Source organism: Oncorhynchus gorbuscha, linkage group LG23, assembly GCF_021184085.1.
Source record: "Oncorhynchus gorbuscha isolate QuinsamMale2020 ecotype Even-year linkage group LG23, OgorEven_v1.0, whole genome shotgun sequence".
Classification (NCBI taxonomy): Eukaryota; Metazoa; Chordata; class Actinopteri; order Salmoniformes; family Salmonidae; genus Oncorhynchus; species Oncorhynchus gorbuscha.
Genome location: NC_060195.1, coordinates 69,658,271 through 69,677,220, shown reverse-complemented (window position 1 = coordinate 69,677,220; position 18,950 = coordinate 69,658,271). Strand labels below are relative to the sequence as shown.

Here is an 18,950-nt window from a genome sequence, read left to right as displayed (position 1 = left end):
TTTTAGTAAGTAGTAGACCAGACAGATTTCAGATAGAAGAGATGGGAAATGATCTTCATCTCACAAGGTAACTGAGCAGAACAGCTTCTGGAGGACTGGGGTGAGGAACACTGCTGTCCTACAGGGATAGGGGGTATGGTTAGGGGTTAGGGGTTAGGGGTTATGGGTTATGGGTTATGGATAGGGGTTAGAGGATATGGTTAGGGGTTATGGGTTGGGGGTTAGGGGTTATGGGTTAGGGGTAATGGGTTATGGATAGGGGTATGGTTAGGGGTTAGAGGATATGGTTAGGGGTTATGGGTTGGGGGTTAGGGGTTATGGGTTAGGGGTAATGGGTTATGGATAGGGGGTATGGTTAGGGGTTAGAGGATATGGTTAGGGGTTATGGGTTGGGGGTTAGGGGTTAGGGGTTATGGGTTATGGATAGGGGATATGGTTAGGGGTTAGAGGATATGGTTAGGGGTTAAGGGTTACGGGTTATGGGTAGGAGTTAGGGGTAGGGGTAATGGTTGGGGGTTAGAGATAGAAGGGCTTACTTAGGAGGGATGGTGATGGAAGCTCCTTGGGGCAACGAGAAATGATGGGCCTCCTTCCCTACGATGGAGGCCTGGTAGAACATCGTTCTGGAGGACGGGCTCTTCAGACGCACCTGGAGCACACACACACACACACACACACACACACACACACACACACACACACACACACACACACACACACACACACACACACACACACACACACACACACACACACACACACACACACACACACACACACACACACACACACACACACACAGGAAAATGTGAATAATTGTCATACAATGTGTACACACCAAGGCAAAGTGAATGATCTTCCATTGCAGAAAAGGAATGGAAGGTTGGAAGGTGCCTTGGAAGGTGGACCGGACAGGCTGTAAGACAGGGTTACCCAGGACTAGTGCTGTGTGATGGAGAGAGAGACCTGCCTGCTTGGTGAAGGTGTGATACAGGCTGTAAGACAGGGTTACCCAGGACTAGTGCTGTGTGATGGAGAGAGAGAGACCTGCCTGCTTGGTGAAGGTGTGATGCAGGCTGCCAGACAGGGTTACCCAGGGCTAGTACTGTGTGATGGAGAGAGAGACCTGCCTGCTTGGTGAAGGTGTGGTGCAGGCTGCCAGACAGGGTTACCCAGGGCTAGTACTGTGTGATGGAGAGAGAGACCTGCCTGCTTGGTGAAGGTGTGGTGCAGGCTGCCAGACAGGGTTAGCCAGGGCTAGTGCTGTGTGATGGAGAGAGAGACCTGCCTGCTTGGTGAAGGTGTGGTGCAGGCTGCCAGACAGGGTTAGCCAGGGCTAGTGCTGTGTGATGGAGAGAGAGACCTGCCTGCTTGGTGAAGGTGTGGTGCAGGCTGCCAGACAGGGTTACTCAGGGCTAGTGCTGTGTGATGGAGAGAGAGAGACCTGCCTGCTTGGTGAAGGTGTGGTGCAGGCTGCCAGACAGGGTGATGGTTCTCCTGGGACGGTACTGGGGCAGCGTCTCATACAGGTAAACACACAGCATCAACATCAGAACAGGGTTAGAGTCTGACAGCTCTGTGGGCTGGATGTCTATGTCCAGGCAGAGCAGTGTGAAGGCCTGGCTGAGGATGATACTGTTGTGGAGGTTCTGTTCCAGGCGGCTGATGCTGGTGTACATCCTCTGGAGATGACTGGGGATCTGTGGGACCGGAGAGACCAGAGGGGGGGGACAGTCAACACTGGGCCAGTTTCCCAGACACAGATTAAGCCTTATCAGCTACCAGAGCCAGACGAATCAAAGCCAGTCGAGTTTAGATGAGTCAAGATTAACTGACAATTTCCCACAGAGTAGACGAGGACAAGAGTTGACCAGGAATAGAAGGAGAGAACACAGTATCATCACTCTGTACCGGTACCCCCTGTATATAGCCTCCACATTGACTCTGTGCCGGTACCCCCTGTATATAGCCTCCACATTGACTCTGTACCCGGTACCCCCTGTATATAGCCTCCACATTGACTCTGTACCCGGTACCCCCTGTATATAGCCTCCACATTGACTCTGTACCGGTACCCCCTGAATATAGCCTCCACATTGACTCTGTACCGGTACCCCCTGTATATAGCCTCCACATTGACTCTGTACCGGTACCCCCTGTATATAGCCCGCACATTGACTCTGTACCGGTACCCTCTGTATATAGCCTCCACATTGACTCTGTACCGGTACCCCCTGAATATAGTCTCCACATTGACTCTGTACCGGTACCCCCTGAATATAGCCTCCACATTGACTCTGTACCGGTACCCCCTGTATATAGCCTCCACATTGACTCTGTACCAGTACCCTCTGTAAATAGCCTCCACATTGACTCTGTACCAGTACCCTCTGTATATAGCCTCCACATTGACTCTGTACCAGTACCCTCTGTATATAGCCTCCACATTGACTCTGTACCAGTACCCTCTGTATATAGCCTCCACATTGACTCTGTACCGGTACCCTCTGTAAATAGCCTCCACAATGACTCTGTACAGGTACCCTCTGTATATAGCCTCCACATTGACTCTGTACTGGTACCCCCTGAATATAGCCTCCACATTGACTCTGTACTGGTACCCTCTGTATATAGCCTCCACATTGACTCTGTACCAGTACCCTCTGTAAATAGCCTCCACAATGACTCTGTACAGGTACCCTCTGTATATAGCCTCCACATTGACTCTGTACCGGTACCCTCTGTATATAGCCTCCACATTGACTCTGTACTGGTACCCTCTGTATATAGCCTCCACATTGACTCTGTACCGGTACCCTCTGTAAATAGCCTCCACAATGACTCTGTACAGGTACCCTCTGTATATAGCCTCCACATTGACTCTGTACAGGTACCCTCTGTATATAGCCTCCACATTGACTCTGTACTGGTACCCTCTGTATATAGCCTCCACATTGACTCTGTACCGGTACCCTCTGTAAATAGCCTCCACAATGACTCTGTACCAGTACTCCCTGTAAACAGCCTCGCTTGTTATTTTACTGTCGCTGTTTAAGTTTGTGTAACTTTTATTTTCTATTTTCTATTTTTTTACTTCACACTTGTTTCTTAATTTTTTCTTAAATCTTCTTAAAGCTTCGTTGGTTATTGTTGTATTCGGAGCATGTAACATTTTTAACACAGGCCCGTACCAGAAAGGGACAGTAGGCAGCCAGCACAGCAGCCAGAACCAGGCCGTCTGCCAGGTCCAGGTCAAAGTTCACCACCCAGCGGGCTGGTGGGACGTCTCCTGGTTAAAGAGCAGAATATAGGTAACAGACGAGTTGTGGATGTCTCTTTGGATCTGTCTTTGTCTCTACCTCTGTTAATCTCTGTCTCTATCTCTCTGTCTACCTCTCTGTCTCTACCTCAAGGTCTCTACCTCTCTGTCTCTACTTCTCTCTGTCTCTACCTCTCTGTCTCTACTTCTCTGTCTCTACCTCTCTGTCTCTACTTCTCTCTGTCTCTACTTCTCTCTGTCTCTACCTCTCTGTCTCTACTTCTCTCTGTCTCTACTTCTCTCTGTCTCTACTTCTCTCTGTCTCTACCTCTCTGTCTCTACTTCTCTGTCTCTACCTCTCTGTCTCTACCTCTCTGTCTCTACCTCTCTGTCTCTACTTCTCTCTGTCTCTACCTCCCTGTCTCTACCTCTCTGTCTCTACTTCTCTCTGTCTCTACTTCTCTCTGTCTCTACCTCTCTGTCTCTACCTCTCTGTCTCTACCTCTCTGTCTCTACCTCTCTGTCTCTACCTCTCTGTCTCCACATCACTCTCTCTACCTCACTCTCTCTACCTCTCTCTCTACCTCTCTGTCTTTACCTCCCTGTCTCTACCTCTCTGTCTCTCTCTCCCTGTCTCTACCTCTCTGTCTCTACCTCCCTGTCTCTACCTCTCTGTCTCTACCTCTCTGTCTCTACCTCTCTGTCTCTACTTCTCTCTGTCTCTACCTCTCTGTCTCTACCTCTCTGTCTCTACTTCTCTCTGTCTCTACTTCTCTCTGTCTCTACCTCTCTGTCTCTACCTCTCTGTCTCTACTTCTCTCTCTACCTCTTTGTCTCTACCTCTCTGTCTCTCCCTCTCTGTCTCTACTTCTCTCTCTACCTCTTTGTCTCTACCTCTCTGTCTCTCCCTCTCTGTCTCTACTTCTCTCTCTACCTCTCTGTCTCTACCTCTCTGTCTCTACTTCTCTCTCTACCTCTCTGTCTCTACCTCTCTGTCTCTACCTCTCTGTCTCTACCTCTCTGTCTTCACCTCTCTGTCTCTACTTCTCTGTCTCTACTTCTCTGTCTCTACCTCTCTGTCTCTACCTCTCTGTCTCTACCTCTCTGTCTTTACCTCTCTGTCTTTACCTCTCTGTCTCTACCTCTCTGTCTCTACCTCTCTGTCTCTACTTCTCTGTCTCTACCTCTCTGTCTCTACTTCTCTGTCTCTACCTCTCTGTCTCTACCTCTCTGTCTTCACCTCTCTGTCTCTACTTCTCTGTCTCTACCTCTCTGTCTCTACCTCCCTGTCTCTACCTCTCTGTCTCTACTTCTCTCTGTCTCTACTTCTCTCTGTCTCTACCTCCCTGTCTCTACCTCTCTGTCTCTACCTCTCTGTCTCTACCTCTCTGTCTCTACCTCTCTGTCTCTACCTCTCTGTCTTCACCTCTCTGTCTCTACTTCTCTGTCTCTACCTCTCTGTCTCTACCTCTCTGTCTCTACCTCCCTGTCTCTACCTCTCTGTCTCTACCTCTCTGTCTCTACCTCTCTGTCTCTACCTCTCTGTCTCTACTTCTCTCTGTCTCTACCTCTCTGTCTCTACCTCTCTGTCTCTACTTCTCTCTGTCTCTACTTCTCTCTGTCTCTACCTCTCTGTCTCTACCTCTCTGTCCCTACTTCTCTCTGTCTCTACCTCTCTGTCTCTACCTCTCTGTCTCTACTTCTCTCTGTCTCTACTTCTCTCTGTCTCTACTTCTCTCTGTCTCTACCTCTCTGTCTCTATCTCTCTGTCTCTACCTCTCTGTCTCTACCTCTCTGTCTCTACTTCTCTCTGTCTCTACTTCTCTCTGTCTCTACCTCACTGTCTCTACCTCTCTGTCTCTACCTCTCTGTCTCTACTTCTCTGTCTCTACCTCTCTGTCTCTACTTCTCTGTCTCTACCTCTCTGTCTCTACCTCTCTGTCTCTACTTCTCTCTGTCTCTACCTCTCTGTCTCTACCTCTCTGTCTCTACTTCTCTCTGTCTCTACTTCTCTCTGTCTCTACTTCTCTCTGTCTCTACCTCACTGTCTCTACCTCTCTGTCTCTACCTCTCTGTCTCTACTTCTCTGTCTCTACCTCTCTGTCTCTACTTCTCTGTCTCTACCTCTCTGTCTCTACCTCTCTGTCTCTACTTCTCTCTGTCTCTACTTCTCTGTCTCTACTTCTCTCTGTCTCTACTTCTCTCTGTCTCTACCTCTCTGTCTCTACTTCTCTCTGTCTCTACCTCTCTGTCTCTACTTCTCTGTCTCTACCTCTCTGTCTCTACCTCTCTGTCTCTACTTCTCTCTGTCTCTACTTCTCTCTGTCTCTACTTCTCTCTGTCTCTACCTCTCTGTCTCTATCTCTCTGTCTCTACCTCTCTGTCTCTACCTCTCTGTCTCTACTTCTCTCTGTCTCTACTTCTCTCTGTCTCTACCTCACTGTCTCTACCTCTCTGTCTCTACCTCTCTGTCTCTACTTCTCTGTCTCTACCTCTCTGTCTCTACTTCTCTGTCTCTACCTCTCTGTCTCTACCTCTCTGTCTCTACTTCTCTCTGTCTCTACCTCTCTGTCTCTACCTCTCTGTCTCTACTTCTCTCTGTCTCTACTTCTCTCTGTCTCTACTTCTCTCTGTCTCTACCTCACTGTCTCTACCTCTCTGTCTCTACCTCTCTGTCTCTACTTCTCTGTCTCTACCTCTCTGTCTCTACTTCTCTGTCTCTACCTCTCTGTCTCTACCTCTCTGTCTCTACTTCTCTCTGTCTCTACTTCTCTGTCTCTACTTCTCTCTGTCTCTACTTCTCTCTGTCTCTACCTCTCTGTCTCTACTTCTCTCTGTCTCTACCTCTCTGTCTCTACTTCTCTGTCTCTACCTCTCTGTCTCTACTTCTCTCTGTCTCTACTTCTCTCTGTCTCTACCTCCCTGTCTCTACCTCTCTGTCTCTACCTCTCTGTCTCTACCTCTCTGTCTCTACCTCTCTGTCTCTACCTCTCTGTCTCTACCTCCCTGTCTCTACCTCTCTGTCTCTACCTCTCTGTCTCTACCTCTCTGTCTCTACCTCCCTGTCTCTACCTCACTCTCTCCACATCACTCTCTCTACCTCTCTCTCTACCTCTCTGTCTTTACCTCCCTGTCTCTACCTCTCTGTCTCTACCTCTCTGTCTCTACCTCTCTGTCTCTCTCTCCCTGTCTCTACCTCTCTGTCTCTACCTCTCTGTCTCTACCTCTCTGTCTCTACCTCTCTGTCTCTACCTCCCTGTCTCTACCTCTCTGTCTCTACCTCTCTGTCTCTACCTCTCTGTCTCTCTCTCCCTGTCTCTACTCTCTGTCTCTACCTCTCTGTCTCTACCTCTCTGTCTCTACCTCTCTGTCTCTACCTCCCTGTCTCTACCTCTCTGTCTCTACCTCTCTGTCTCTACCTCTCTGTCTCTCTCTCCCTGTCTCTACCTCTCTGTCTCTACCTCTCTGTCTCTACCTCTCTGTCTCTACTTCTCTCTGTCTCTACTTCTCTGTCTCTACTTCTCTCTGTCTCTACTTCTCTCTGTCTCTACCTCTCTGTCTCTACTTCTCTCTGTCTCTACCTCTCTGTCTCTACTTCTCTGTCTCTACCTCTCTGTCTCTACTTCTATCTGTCTCTACTTCTCTCTGTCTCTACCTCTCTGTCTCTACCTCTCTGTCTCTACCTCTCTGTCTCTACCTCTCTGTCTCTACCTCTCTGTCTCTACCTCCCTGTCTCTACCTCTCTGTCTCTACCTCTCTGTCTCTACCTCTCTGTCTCTACCTCCCTGTCTCTACCTCACTCTCTCCACATCACTCTCTCTACCTCACTCTCTCTACCTCTCTCTCTACCTCTCTGTCTTTACCTCCCTGTCTCTACCTCTCTGTCTCTACCTCTCTGTCTCTACCTCTCTGTCTCTACCTCCCTGTCTCTACCTCACTCTCTCCACATCACTCTCTCTACCTCACTCTCTCTACCTCTCTCTCTACCTCTCTGTCTTTACCTCCCTGTCTCTACCTCTCTGTCTCTACCTCTCTGTCTCTACCTCTCTGTCTCTCTCTCCCTGTCTTTACCTCCCTGTCTCTACCTCTCTGTCTCTACCTCTCTGTCTCTACCTCTCTGTCTCTCCCTCTCTGTCTTTACCTCTCTGTCTCTACCTCTCTGTCTCTACCTCTCTGTCTCTATCTCTCTGTCTTTACCTCTCTGTCTCTACCTCACTGTCTCTACCTCACTGTCTCTACCTCTCTGTCTCTACCTCTCTGTCTCTACCTCTCTGTCTCTACCTCTCTGTCTTTACCTCTCTGTCTTTACCTCTCTGTCTCTACCTCTCTGTCTCTATCTCTCTGTCTCTACCTCTCTGTCTCTACCTCACTGTCTCTACCTCTCTGTCTCTACTTCTCTCTCTACCTCTCTGTCTCTACCTCTCTGTCTCTACCTCTCTGTCTCTATCTCTCTGTCTCTACCTCTCTGTCTCTACCTCTCTGTCTCTATCTCTCTGTCTCTACCTCTCTGTCTCTACCTCTCTGTCTCTACTTCTCTGTCTCTACCTCTCTGTCTCTACTTCTCTGTCTCTACCTCTCTGTCTCTACCTCTCTGTCTCTATCTCTCTGTCTACCTCTCTGTCTCTACCTCTCTGTCTCTACCTCTCTGTCTCTACTTCTCTCTCTACCTCTCTGTCTCTACCTCTCTGTCTCTACTTCTCTGTCTCTACCTCTCTGTCTCTACTTCTCTGTCTCTACCTCTCTGTCTCTACCTCTCTGTCTCTATCTCTCTGTCTCTACCTCTCTGTCTCTACCTCTCTGTCTCTACCTCTCTGTCTCTACTTCTCTCTCTACCTCTCTGTCTCTACCTCTCTGTCTCTACCTCTCTGTCTCTACTTCTCTGTCTCTACTTCTCTCTCTACCTCTCTGTCTCTACCTCTCTGTCTCTACCTCTCTGTCTCTACCTCTCTGTCTCTACCTCTCTGTCTCTACTTCTCTCTCTACCTCTCTGTCTCTACCTCTCTGTCTCTACCTCACTGTCTCTACCTCTCTGTCTCTACTTCTCTCTCTACCTCTCTGTCTCTACCTCTCTGTCTCTACCTCTCTGTCTCTACCTCTCTGTCTCTACCTCTCTGTCTCTACCTCTCTGTCTCTACCTCTCTGTCTCTATCTCTCTGTCTCTACCTCTCTGTCTCTATCTCTCTGTCTCTACTTCTCTCTCTACCTCTCTGTCTCTACCTCTCTATCTCTACCTCTCTGTCTCTACCTCTCTGTCTCTACCTCTCTGTCTCTATCTCTCTGTCTCTACCTCTCTGTCTCTACTTCTCTCTCTACCTCTCTGTCTCTACCTCTCTGTCTCTACCTCTCTGTCTCTACCTCTCTGTCTCTACCTCTCTGTCTCTACCTCTCTGTCTCTATCTCTCTGTCTCTACCTCTCTGTCTCTACCTCACTGTCTCTACCTCTCTGTCTCTACTTCTCTCTCTACCTCTCTGTCTCTACCTCTCTGTCTCTACCTCTCTGTCTCTATCTCTCTGTCTCTACCTCTCTGTCTCTACCTCTCTGTCTCTATCTCTCTGTCTCTACCTCTCTGTCTCTACCTCTCTGTCTCTACTTCTCTGTCTCTACCTCTCTGTCTCTACTTCTCTGTCTCTACCTCTCTGTCTCTACCTCTCTGTCTCTATCTCTCTGTCTCTACCTCTCTGTCTCTATCTCTCTGTCTCTACTTCTCTGTCTCTACCTCTCTGTCTTTACCTCTCTGTCTCTACCTCTCTGTCTCTACCTCCCTGTCTCTTCCTCAACACCCCCCTCCTACCTGTAGAGGTGAGTGGGCTCCAGACGGTAGTCCTCATGCTGTGGTAGTGCAGGTTGAGCCAGGTGAGTAGCCTCCTCTCCCAGGTGGAGTAGACGTTAGAGGTCAGGGGCTTTGGGTCTATCCTGGGGACCTGCTGCTCCATGCTGCCACTGTCACAGCTCTGGAGGCCCAGGGACAAGGGACCCTCTGTCACCCGCGGCAGGACTAGCACCTGGGGAGGAGGGGACAGACAGACAGACACAGATACATTTCTCAGACTGCTGATCAGGACACAGAGGGAGAGAGAGAGAGAAAGAGATATATAGAGAGAGACGGAGAGAGAGACAGAGAGAGATTTGTGACCTGTTGCCACTGGGCAACCAGTGAAGAACAAACACCATTGTAAATACAACCCATATTTATGCTTATTTATTTTCCCTTGTGTACTTTAACCATTTGTACATTGTTACAACACTGTATGTATATATATATATAACATGACATTTGTCTTTATTGTTTTGAAACTTCTGTTTGTGTGATGTTTACTGTTCATTTTTATTGTTTATTTCACTTTATATATTATCTACCTCACTTGCTTTGGCAATGTTAACACATGTTTCCCATGCCAATAAAGCCCTTGAATTGAATTGAATTGAATTGAGAGAGAGAGACTACACTCTCTTGCCTTGTAGGTCTGCAGTAGAACATCCATCCAGGCCCTTTTACTGAGGGATTCAAAGACCTTGCTGCTGTAGTCCAGCCCCCTCTGATCACACTGGGCCTGTAGAGAGCTCCAGTGGCTGAACTCCTGGGAGTCTAACAGGTACTCGGGTCTGATGTGGGACAGACAGGCTCCCTGCCTCCTGAAGATCACAACACAGTGAGTAGGCTGGTGAGGGTGTGTGCCTGCGTGTGTACGTGTGTACGTGTGTAAGTGTGTACGTGTGTACGTGTGTAAGTGTGTACGTGTGTACGTGTGTAAGTGTGTAAGTGTGTACGTGTGTAAGTGTGTACGTGTGTAAGTGTGTAAGTGTGTAAGTGTGTACGTGTGTACGTGTGTACGTGTGTACGTGTGTAAGTGTGTACGTGTGTAAGTGTGTACGTGTGTAAGTGTGTAAGTGTGTACGTGTGTAAGTGTGTAAGTGTGTACGTGTGTACGTGTGTACGTGTGTAAGTGTGTAAGTGTGTACGTGTGTAAGTGTGTACGTGTGTACGTGTGTACGTGTGTACGTGTGTACGTATGTACGTGTGTACGTGTGTAAGTGTGTACGTGTGTACGTGTGTACGTGTGTACGTGTGTACACGGAGGCCCGGCGGAGTTGTCCGTGTATGAGTGATTAAGTGTCTGTGTGGTACCTGAGGAAGGCCAGCAGCACTGTGTTCCAGTGAAGAAGCTGCTGCACGCGCTCAGTGAGGTTGCAGGGCAGCGATTGGTTGGTGCTCACACCAGGAAGTGTCTGTCCACTCAGGTGACGCAGCATGTCGTAGATGGTCCGTGTGTCTTTACCTTGACTCATAAGGTATGAGTTCCTCCACTCACTAGAGCTGGAGTCTACTGTCTGGACTCTACATACCACCCTGGGGAGAGATAGACAGAGAGAGAGAGAGAGAGAGAGAGAGAGAGAGAGAGAGAGAGAGAGAGAGAGAGAGAGAGAGAGAGAGAGAGAGAGAGAGAGAGAAGGAGGGAGGGAGGGAGGGAGGGAGGGAGGGAGGGAGGGAGGGAGGGGGAGGGAGGGAGGGAGGGAGGGAGAAAGAGAGATAGAGAGAGAGGAGGGAGAAAGAAAGAGAGAGAGAGAGAGAGAGAGAGAGGGGAGGGAGGGAGAAAGAGAGAGAGGGGAGGGAGGGAGAAAGAGAGAGAGAGAGAGAGAGAGAGAGGGGAGGGAGAAAGAGAGAGAGAGAGAGAGAGAGAGAGAGAGAGAGAGAGAGAGAGAGAGAGAGAGAGAGAGAGAGAGAGAGAGGGGAGGGAGAAAAGAGAGAGGGAGAAAGAGAGAGAGGAGAGAGAGAGAGAGAGAGAGAGAGAGAGAGAGAGAGAGAGAGAGAGAGAGAGAGAGAGAGAGAGAGAGAGAGAGAGAGAGAGAGAGGAGAGAGAGAGAGAAAGAGAGAGAGAGAGAGAGAGAGAGAGAGAGAGAGAGAGAGAGAGAGAGAGAGAGAGAGAGGGGAGGGAGGGAGAAAGAGAGAGAGAGAGGGAGAGAGAGAGGAGAGACGAATAATAACATAATGTAATGAAAACATAAAATAAAAATATGTGTGACGGATACCAGTCCATCTACCTTCTGAGAGAGCGTGGTAGAGAGATGAGGTTTACCTTCTGAGAGAGCGTGGTAGAGAGATGAGGTTTACCTTCTGAGAGAGCGTGGTAGAGAGATGAGGTTTACCATCTGAGAGAGTGTGGTAGAGAGATGAGGTTTACCTTCTGAGAGAGCGTGGTAGAGAGATGGGGTTTGGTCCACGGGGCCAGCCAAACTGACTGAACCACTTCTGTACGGCCTGCAAGCAATCAACCAATCAACCAGTCACATTTAGCTATACAGCCTTTGTTCTATCAGCAGTTGTCCCAGAGTGATTTACCAGTTGTTACCTGCAGGATTCTGTGGTAGTACAACCCCTCCTCTGAGTCCTGCCCTGGAAACACTGGTATACCCTGCTGCTGCCACTGCTGCTGGTCAGTCACACCATCCGTCTCTCTCTCACCCTCTGTCTCCTTCTGGGGCCAGTCCTCCTTCCCTCTAGGTCCTGGTCCTGCACACCCAGCCCTACTCCTGCTGTCTCCAGAGTCTGAAGGCAGGTCAATATGTTTGATTCAGCTTGGAATGGGCACGTTGGGGTTATTATTTGTGGATTGTGGTAGTGGTACCTTTGTAGGGGGAAAACCAAGTTAAGGCCCCAGTACTTCACCGTACTTCACATACTGTATTTGACCAGGTCTGGTGTGTAGCAGTGTAGCTGTGGAGGTGTGTCTCACCAGAGGTGGAGTGATTACTGGTGGAGGAGAGGAAAACGAAGGTGGAGGAGGAGGAAGTGTAGCGAGACAGAGGGCTGAGGGAGTAGCAGTGTAGCGGTGGAGGTGTGTCTCACCAGAGGTGGAGTGATTACTGGTGGAGAGGAAAGCGAAGGTGGAGGAGGAGGAAGTGTAGCGAGACAGAGGGCTGAGGGAGTAGCAGTGTAGCTGTAGAGGTGTGTCTCACCAGAGGTGGAGTGATTACTGGTGGAGGAGAGGAAAGCGAAGGTGGAGGAGGAGGAAGTGTAGCGAGACAGAGGGCTGGGGGAGTAGCAGTGTAGCTGTAGAGGTGTGTCTCATCAGAGGTGGAGTGATTACTGGTGGAGGAGAGGAAAGCGAAGGTGGAGGAGGAGGAAGTGTAGCGAGACAGAGGGCTGGGGGAGTAGCAGTGTAGCTGTAGAGGTGTGTCTCACCAGAGGTGGAGTGATTACTGGTGGAGGAGAGGAAAGCGAAGGTGGAGGAGGAGGAAGTGTAGCGAGAGAGAGGGCTGGGGGAGTAGCATAGCTGTAGCACCGCCTTCCCTGTCATCTGAGAGGGCCCTGATTCGCCGCTGCAGCCGCTCAGACAACCTGAGTGACAACCACATGGACAATTTAGGGTTGGGGGTGGGAGAACACAGATACTTCGATTAGTAAGTATCATCATGAAGTGCTTTGAGAGACTAGTCAAGGACCATATCACTTTCACCCTACCTGACACCCTAGACCCACTCCAATTTGCTTACCGCCCAAATAGGTCCACAGACGATGCAATCTCAACCACACTGCACACTGCCCTAACCCATCTCGACAAGAGGAATACCTATGTGAGAATGCTGTTCATCGACTACAGCTTGGCATTTAACACCATAGTGCCCTCCAAGCTCGTCATCAAGCTCGAGACCCTGGATCTCGACCCCGCCCTGTGCAACTGGGTACTGGACTTCCTGACGGGCCGACCCCAGGTGGTGAGGGTAGGCAACAACATTTCTACCCCGCTGATCCTCAAAACTGGGGCCCCACAAGGGTGCGTTCTGAGCCCTCTCCTGTACTCCCTGTTCACCCACGACTGCGTGGCCACGCACGCCTCCAACTCAATCATCAAGTTTGCGGACGACACAACAGTGGTAGGCTTGATTACCAACTACGATGAGACAGCCTACAGGGAGGAGGTGAGGGCCCTCGGAGTGTGGTGTCAGGAAAATAACCTCACACTCAACGTCAACAAAACTAAGGAGATGATTGTGGACTTCAGGAAACAGCAGAGGGAACACCCCTCTATCCACGTTGATGGAACAGTAGTGGAGAGGGTAGTAAGTTTTAAGTTCCTCGGCGTACACATCACAGACAAACTGAATTGGTCCACCCACACAGACAGCATCGTGAAGAAGGCGCAGCAGCGCCTCTTCAACCTCAGGAGGCTGAAGAAATTCGGCTTGCCACCAAAAGCACTCACAAACTTCTACAGATGCACAATCGAGAGCATCCTGTCGGGCTGTATCACCGCCTGGTACGGCAACTGCTCCGCCCACAACCGTAAGGCTCTCCAGAGGGTAGTGAGGTCTGCACAACGCATCACCGGGGGCAAACTACCTGCCCTCCAGGACACCTACACCACCCGATGTCACAGGAAGGCCATAAAGATCATCAAGGACAACAACCACCCGAGCCACTGCCTGTTCACCCCGCTATCATCCAGAAGGCGAGGTCAGTACAGGTGCATCAAAGCTGGGACTGAGAGACTGAAAAACAGCTTCTATCTCAAGGCCATCAGACTGTTAAACAGCCACCACTAACATTGAATGGCTGCTGCCAACACACTGTCATTGACACTGACCCAACTCCAGCCACTTTAATAATGGGAATTGATGGGAAATATATCACTAGCCACTTTAAACAATGCTACCTAATATAATGTTTACATACCCTACATTATTCATCTCATATGTATACGTATATACTGTACTCTATATCATCTACTGCATCTTTATGTAATACATGTATCACTAGCCACTTTAACTATGCCACTTTGTTTACATACTCATCTCATATGTATATACTGCACTCAATACCATCTACTGTATCTTGCCTATGCCGCTCTGTACCATCACTCGCTCATATATCTTTATGTACATATTCTTTATCCCCTTACACTTGTGTCTATAAGGTAGTAGTTTTGGAATTGTTAGCTCGATTACTTGTTGGTTATTACTGCATTGTCGGAACTAGAAGCACAAGCATTTCGCTACAATCGCATTAACATCTGCTAACCATGTGTATGTGACAAATAAAATTAGATTTGATTTGATTTGGGATTAGTAGACAGTCCTCCTCAGTGTGAGTGTATGAATGCTGTACACGGTGCAGTGTGTTGTGGGTACAGAACAGGACAGCAGGACGTACCAGTCTTGAGGACTATCTGCTGCTCAGAGCGGTGCAGAGCCAGGTAGGGCCACACTGTCAACAAACTGTTATCTGCTGTAGCACAGACCTCCACCCTGAACCTGAAGAGACCGACAGATAGGAGAGAAATGATTACATCATGTACAACTCTGGACTAAGACAGGAGAACATCATGTACAACTCTGGACTAAGACAGGAGAACATCATGTACAACTCTGGACTAAGACAGGAGAGAGAGAGAGAGAGAGGAGAGAAATGAATACATCATGTACAACTCTGGACTAAGACAGGAGAACATCATGTATAACTCTGGACTAAGACAGGAGAGAGGAGGAGAGAAATGATTACATCATGTACAACTTTGGACTAAGACAGGAGAGAGAGAGAGGAGAGAAATGAATACATCACTGGATGAAGCTCGGGAGAATTATGAGAGAGAGAGAGAGAGAGAGAGAGAGAGAGAGAGAGAGAGAGAGAGAGAGAGAGAGAGAGAGAGAGAGAGAGAGAGAGAGAGAGAGAGAGAGAGAGACAGAGAGGTTTGAGAAAGAGAAAGAGAAAGAGTAAGAGAAAGAGAGAAATGATCTCAGAGACACGGCAAGAAGGGCCTTCTATGCCGTCAAAAGGAACATCAAATTCAACATACTAATTAGGATCTGGCTAAAAAAATACTTGAATCAGTCATAGAGCCCATTGCCCTTTATGGTTGTGAGGTCTGGGGTCCGCTCACCAACCAAGACTCCACAAAATGGGACAAACACCAAATTGAGACTGCATGCAGAATTCTGCAAAAAATATCCTCCGTGTACAACGTAGAACACCAAATAATGAACGCAGAGCAGAATTAGGCCAATACCCACTAATGATCAAAATCCAGAAAAGAGCCGTTAAATTCTACAACCACCTAAAAGGAAGCGATTCCCAAACCTTCCATAATAAAGCCATCGCCTACAGAGAGATGAACCTGGAGAAGAGTTCCCTAAGCAAGCTGGTCCTGGGGCTCTGTTCACAAACACAAACACACCCCACAGACCCGCAGGACAGCAACACAATTAGACCCGACCAAATCATGAGAAAACAAAAAGATAATTACTTTGGAAGAATGAACAAAAAAACAGAGCAAACTAGAATGCTAGTTGGCCCTAAACAGAGAGTACACAGTGGCAGAATACCTGACCACTGTGACTGACCCAAACTTAAGGAAAGCTTTGACTATGTACAGACACAGTGAGCATAGCCTTGCTATTGAGAAAGGCCGCCGTAGGCAGACATGGCTCTCAAGAGAAAACAGGCTATGTGCTCACTGCCCACAAAATGAGGTGGAAACTGAGCTGCACTTCCTAACCTCCTGCCCAATGTATGACCATATTAGAGACACATATTTCCCTCAGATTACACAGATCCACAAAGATTTTGAAAACAAATCCAATTTTGATAAAACTCCCATAACTACTGGGTGAAATACCACAGTGTGACATCACAGCAGCAAGATTAGTAACCTGTTGCCACTAGAAAAGGGCAACCTGTGAAGAACAAACACCATTGTAAATACACCCCATATCTATGCTTATTTATTTTCCCTTGTGTATCCTTAACCATTTGTACATCGTTGCAACACTGTATATACACAGCTCAAAAAAATAAAGGGAACACTAAAATAACACATCCTACATCTGAATGAATTAAATATTCTTATTAAATACTTTTTTCTTTACATAGTTGAATGTACTGACAACAAAATCACACAAAAATGATCAATGGAAATCAAATGTATCAACCCATGGAGGTCTGGATTGAGGTCATACTCAAAATTAAAGTGGAAAACAACACTACAGGCTGATCCAACTTTGATGTAATATCCTTAAAACAAGTCCAAATGAGGCTCAGTAGTGTGTGTGGCCTCCACATGCCTGTATGACCTCCCTACAACTTGTTTGTCTTGCATTAGGAGAAACCCAGGGCCAACCACACCAACATATGGTCTCACAAGGGGTCTGACTAGGGGAGAGAGAGAGAGAGAGAGAGAGAGAGAGAGAGAGAGAGAGAGAGAGACCAAGAGAAGGAAACAGAGAAAGATCTAGAGTACAAAAGAGAGAGAGGTAATGAACAGTATGTGTGGCTGACTGGGACGAGGTTTCCTAAGTATCCGTACCTGTTGTTGAGGTGGTCCAGGAATGTGATGTGTGAGCTGAGGTCCAGGGGCTGAGGGGAGCAGAAGGTCACTGTGCAGCTGATGGGGGTCTGGGGCTCTGTGTGGGTCTGGGGCTCTGTGTGGGTCTGGGGCTCTGAGTGGGTCTGGGGCTCTGTGTGGGTCTGGGGAGGGACGGTGCCATTGTGGGGCAGGCTGACTGAGAGGGGCTTCACCCGACTGCCATCCTTCAGAACCATCTCCTCCACCTCCACACGCAGACAGGAACCACTAGGGTCAGAAGGCAAAGGTCACAGAGGTGAGACTGTATTACACTATATGGGATATTAATATATGACTCTATAACGACTCTATAATGGGACTCTATAATGGGACTCTATAATGGGACTCTATAACGACTCTATAATGGGACTCTATAATGGGACTCTATAATGGGACTCTATAACAACTCTATAATGGGACTCTATAATGGGACTCTATAATGGGACTCTATAATGGGACTCTATAATGGGACTCTATAATGGGACTATAATGGGATTCTATAATGGGACTCTATAATGGGACTCTATAATGGGACTCTATAACGACTCTATAATGGGACTCTATAACGACTCTATAACGGCTCTATAATGGGACTCTATAATGGCACTTTATAATGGGACTCTATAATGGGACTCTATAATGGGACTTTATAATGGGACTCTATAATGAGACTCTATAATGGGACTATAATGGGACTATAATGGGACTATAATGGGACTCTATAATGGGACTCTATAACGACTCTATAATGGGACTATAATGGGACTCTATAATGGGACTCTATAATGGGACTATAATGGGACTCTATAATGGGACTCTATAATGGGAATCTATAATGGGACTATAATGGGACTCTATAATGGGACTCTATAACGACTCTATAATGGGACTCTATAATGGGACTATAATGGGACTCTATAATGGGACTCTATAATGGGACTCTATAATGGGACTATAATGGGACTCTATAATGGGACTATATTGGGACTCTATAATGGGACTCTATAATGGGACTCTATAACGACTCTATAATGGGACTCTATAATGGGACTATAATGGGACTCTATAATGGGACTCTATAATGGGACTCTATAATGGGACTCTATAATGGGACTCTATAATGAGACTCTATAATGGGACTATAATGGGACTCTATAATGGGACTATAATGGGAATCTATAATGGGACTATAATGGGATTCTATAATGGGACTCTGTAATGGGACTCTATAATGGGACTCTATAACGACTCTATAATGGGACTCTATAATGGGACTATAATGGGACTCTATAATGGGACTCTATAATGGGACTCTATAATGGGACTATAATGGGACTCTATAATGGGACTATATTGGGACTCTATAATGGGACTCTATAATGGGACTCTATAATGGGACTCTATAACGACTCTATAATGGGACTCTATAATGGGACTCTATAATGGGACTCTATAATGGGACTCTATAACGACTCTATAATGGGACTCTATAATGGGACTCTATAATGGGACTCTATAACGACTCTATAATGGGACTCTATAATGGGACTCTATAATGGGACTCTATAATGGGACTCTATAACGACTCTATAATGGGACTCTATAATGGGACTCTATAATGGGACTCTATAATGGGACGTTATAATGGGACTCTATAATGTGACTCTATAATGGGACTCTATAATGGGACTCTATAATGGGACTCTATAATGGGACTCTATAATGGGACTCTATAACGACTCTATAATGGGACTCTATAATGGGACTCTATAATGGGACTCTATAATGGGACTCTATTCTGTATTATTACTGCATGGAAATGCAGATCTGTTTATCTGGAGCTGTAACACTGCTGGATCAGGTTATAAATACACAGGCTACCTATCAGAGCATAGAGATCATTACTGTACTACAGTAAACAGTCAGTTAGTGGGTGGAAGCCCATCATGACAGGCAGGTGAATGGGTGGTACAGACCTGGGGTACCCGGTGGGGAGCAGGAAGAGGGTGGTGGTGGAGGGTGTGTCCAGAGGGACAGGGGTGAGGAGGACTCGAGGGGGGAGGAAGGTGATGCTGGGGGGGTGAGGGGTGGCACTGAGAGACAGCACCCTGTAGGGGTGAGGGGCTCCCCCTCTCCTCCCCTCTCTCTCCTCCTGCCCCTCCTCAGACAGAAACAGAGGGAGGGACACCTCGATCTGACCCGCTGTCACTGGTAGAAAGAGTGAAGATGCAGAACAAAACACATTAAAAACACTTCCAGAACCTCCATGAAATCATTCAGTAGCAGCAGGACTCATCTAAACATAACGCCTGAACCTGAGTGGAGCAGAGGTCTAAGGCACTGAGGCGTCACT

General features: G+C 47.8%; 1 protein-coding gene and 1 long non-coding RNA gene across 2 annotated transcripts; both read right to left on the bottom strand.

Annotated features, from left to right (window-relative positions):
* Positions 1–1,415: 1,415 nt before the first annotated feature.
* LOC124010746 (cilia- and flagella-associated protein 47-like) lies at positions 1,416–9,742 on the bottom strand. Its single transcript, XM_046323387.1, has 4 exons — positions 9,716–9,742; positions 9,052–9,262; positions 3,192–3,289; positions 1,416–1,700 (listed from the first exon to the last, which is right to left on the bottom strand). The coding sequence occupies exons 1-4, from the start codon at positions 9,740–9,742 to the stop codon at positions 1,416–1,418; spliced, it is 621 nt and encodes a 206-aa protein (XP_046179343.1).
* A 2,792-nt stretch (positions 9,743–12,534) lies between these two features.
* Positions 12,535–16,790, bottom strand: LOC124010929. The gene is made up of 3 exons (XR_006834517.1): positions 16,559–16,790; positions 14,410–14,510; positions 12,535–12,597 (listed from the first exon to the last, which is right to left on the bottom strand). It is a non-coding gene; the product is annotated as an uncharacterized LOC124010929 (long non-coding RNA).
* Positions 16,791–18,950: the final 2,160 nt, after the last annotated feature.

Bases quoted from the DNA above. Each gene is read 5' to 3' on its own strand.
- LOC124010746 (XM_046323387.1), bottom strand. From the start codon at position 9,742: ATGGATGTTCTACTGCAGACCTACAAG. The intron at 9,263-9,715 runs GCAAGAGAGTGT...CCTCCTCCCCAG, and splicing joins TTCTACTGCAGACCTACAAG to GTGCTAGTCCTGCCGCGGGT. The intron at 1,701-3,191 runs GTACGGGCCTGT...CCGGTCCCACAG, and splicing joins CTGCCTACTGTCCCTTTCTG to ATCCCCAGTCATCTCCAGAG.